We start from the raw sequence: 2,500 nt of genomic DNA, 5'->3' as shown, positions 1-2,500 counted from the left end.
CACACACACACCACAACACACACACACCACACACACACACACACACAAACACAAAACCACTATATATATACATATATATAATATATATATATATATATATATATATATAAAAATATATATATATAATATATATATATATATATATATAATATATATAATATATATATATATAATATATTATAGTTATATATATATATATATATATATATATATATATATATATATATATATATATATATATATATATATATATATAGTGAGTGTGTGTGTGTGTGTCACACACACACACATTATGTGTTCCTACTTACATGCATTACATATATTATTCCGGGTACAGCCATTATGCTTACATGTTTAACAAGCTGCTGAATATTCAGTTGGAGAAGAGAATCATCTCAAGTTTGTAGCCCTGATGTGAAATATATAAGTTTGTAGCGTCCAAAGTAAAGGCTTCTGAGACCAAATTTCGGTATCTTACACTGGAAATGACAAGGAAAACTTTCCTATCCAAATTCCTTGTGGTATTTCTGGAGTAAGTACGGCATATAGTATAAAGCAAATGTAGGAAATACAGGAAAAACTTACTTTATAAAGTAGGGCTTCCCCTCCTTGTCCGTAGCGGCCTCCCACCCGTACGGGAGAGCCTGGCCGCCCGCGTCCCAGTTCTCCAGCGGCGGCAGCCATGACGACGTCTGGCTGGCATGGCTGCAACGGGAAAAACAGTGTTAATCAGATCTAAGTCGCTGTAGCCGGGGAACAAAAGCGAAAATCTAACACACCAACAATTTAACTACGAATGGAAATGCTGCTGCAAATATTAGCTGAACTCAGCGCGCGGAAGGACAACACGGCACGTAAACACAAACATCTCGACTTGTTCGCAATCGCTCATCCAGTTATACGCACACAAAGAGAAATACAAATGCAAGTAGAGCCACACGCGGCCACTCACACGCGGCCACCTACCACGGCTCTCAGGTTACAAGTAACACAGCGATACACACGACACTTGGCTACCGAGTGACTTGACTCCTCGCCATGACGGCAGAGGGTCATGTCTGCTTGTAGGCGCCAATGAAAGATTTCGGTTCACTTTGCTCGGAGTCTACAGGCACGAGCCCAGGTCTGTCTTGCTCAATTTAAGATCACTTCAACAGCTCACAAACTTCAAGCAGTCGTTTGCACTTCTTCGGTGCCTCTGAATAGCAAATAGCTCTGCCACCACCAAAGAATTTCTACAACTGAAGAAAACTGGATTTCAATACTAAGTAGGCCGCAGGCTGTGACGTGACTTCCGCAGGGTAAACTTTAATGCGATTTTTCTGAGCCACTCAAGCACTGTTGTCTGTTGCTGCCATATCCGCTGTCAGGCCGTGATATCTTATTAACTGCTATCTGACAACCTGACAACCCTGTCAGCGTTGTCTACTGATGTTATTTTAACAAATCTAGTACTGATAAAGCCTGGTACATTTTTGTTATTAGTGGTTTTGGTACACGAATGATAAAAAAATACGGCGTTGGAACACAAAATTGCTTTGTATATAGCACGCCAAGAAATGAGACGGTGCAATCAATGTCGCCTCTGATTCCAATGCTGCCTCATACTAGTCCAATTCCAGTCGTGTGCGAACTCGCGAACTCTAAAACTTTCAGCTTGTGTTCTGCTCGGTATTGCATAATGTCTCCACGTCAATTCATCTTAGAATACCCCCACAAAAAGTACAAAACAATCGCACCCTCATTTTATTTTCTGTAACATATAAATTACACGTTTTATAACTTCTTTTTGACCATGTGTTACAGACCTTTGAACTCTCGGTGTAGTTTGAGATTATTTTTAAAATTAAATGTTTACTTGCTAGATATAAAGAAAAAAATACAATGCATGCAGTACCACATTTCCCATTATCAACATTTTAATATCTAAAGCCTAGTTTCATAATTTAGTAATATCACGTTAATTTGATGTACAGATAACATTCCCCATGAATATATCTGCATATATTATGACAGAAAGAGACACAGACAGAAAATGGTGGACCAGCGCTGAAACTGCGCCCAAGGTCTCTGCATCCCTCCCTCGCACATCACGGCCACATCCCCGCGTCTCGCACTGCCTGCCGCGTCTTCCTGGGCCGATGTCTTTCCGTGTCCGCCGTGCGACCTGACTCCACTCGCTGGCATTATATAAGCATTAAAATATTTGGAAAGAAAATATGACCACACTACTAGTGACCATCACCATTTCAACAGAACGGGTCGGGGGTGATTTCTATGCAAACAAGGTTTGTGTATGAGCTACTTAGCATTTGTTTTTCTTTCTAACCACCCTGATAAGGCACAAGGGGAAAGCACGAGGGGGAAAATCCTTCGTCATTCGGCGGGTCTCCGAGACGCCTCCTGTCGCGCCATCAACACGACAAGTTGTCCATCACTATCATGAAGGGAAGAAGGACGGGGCTGCCGCCACTCGCTCCTTGATCTACTCGGTTATTTT

The 2,500-nt window shown here is 41.1% G+C and overlaps 1 protein-coding gene across 1 annotated transcript in view; it reads right to left on the bottom strand.

The window, feature by feature from the left end:
• The window catches only part of LOC119580978, a 213,292-nt gene that overhangs the window by 138,615 nt on the left and 72,177 nt on the right, over nt 1-2,500 (bottom strand). The window contains 1 exon segment of the mRNA XM_037929227.1: nt 586-705. Within this exon segment, the coding sequence (XP_037785155.1) occupies nt 586-705 (120 nt within the window).

Source organism: Penaeus monodon, chromosome 14 (genome assembly GCF_015228065.2).
Source record: "Penaeus monodon isolate SGIC_2016 chromosome 14, NSTDA_Pmon_1, whole genome shotgun sequence".
Classification (NCBI taxonomy): Eukaryota; Metazoa; Arthropoda; class Malacostraca; order Decapoda; family Penaeidae; genus Penaeus; species Penaeus monodon.
This window is presented reverse-complemented; position numbering and strand designations above follow the sequence as displayed.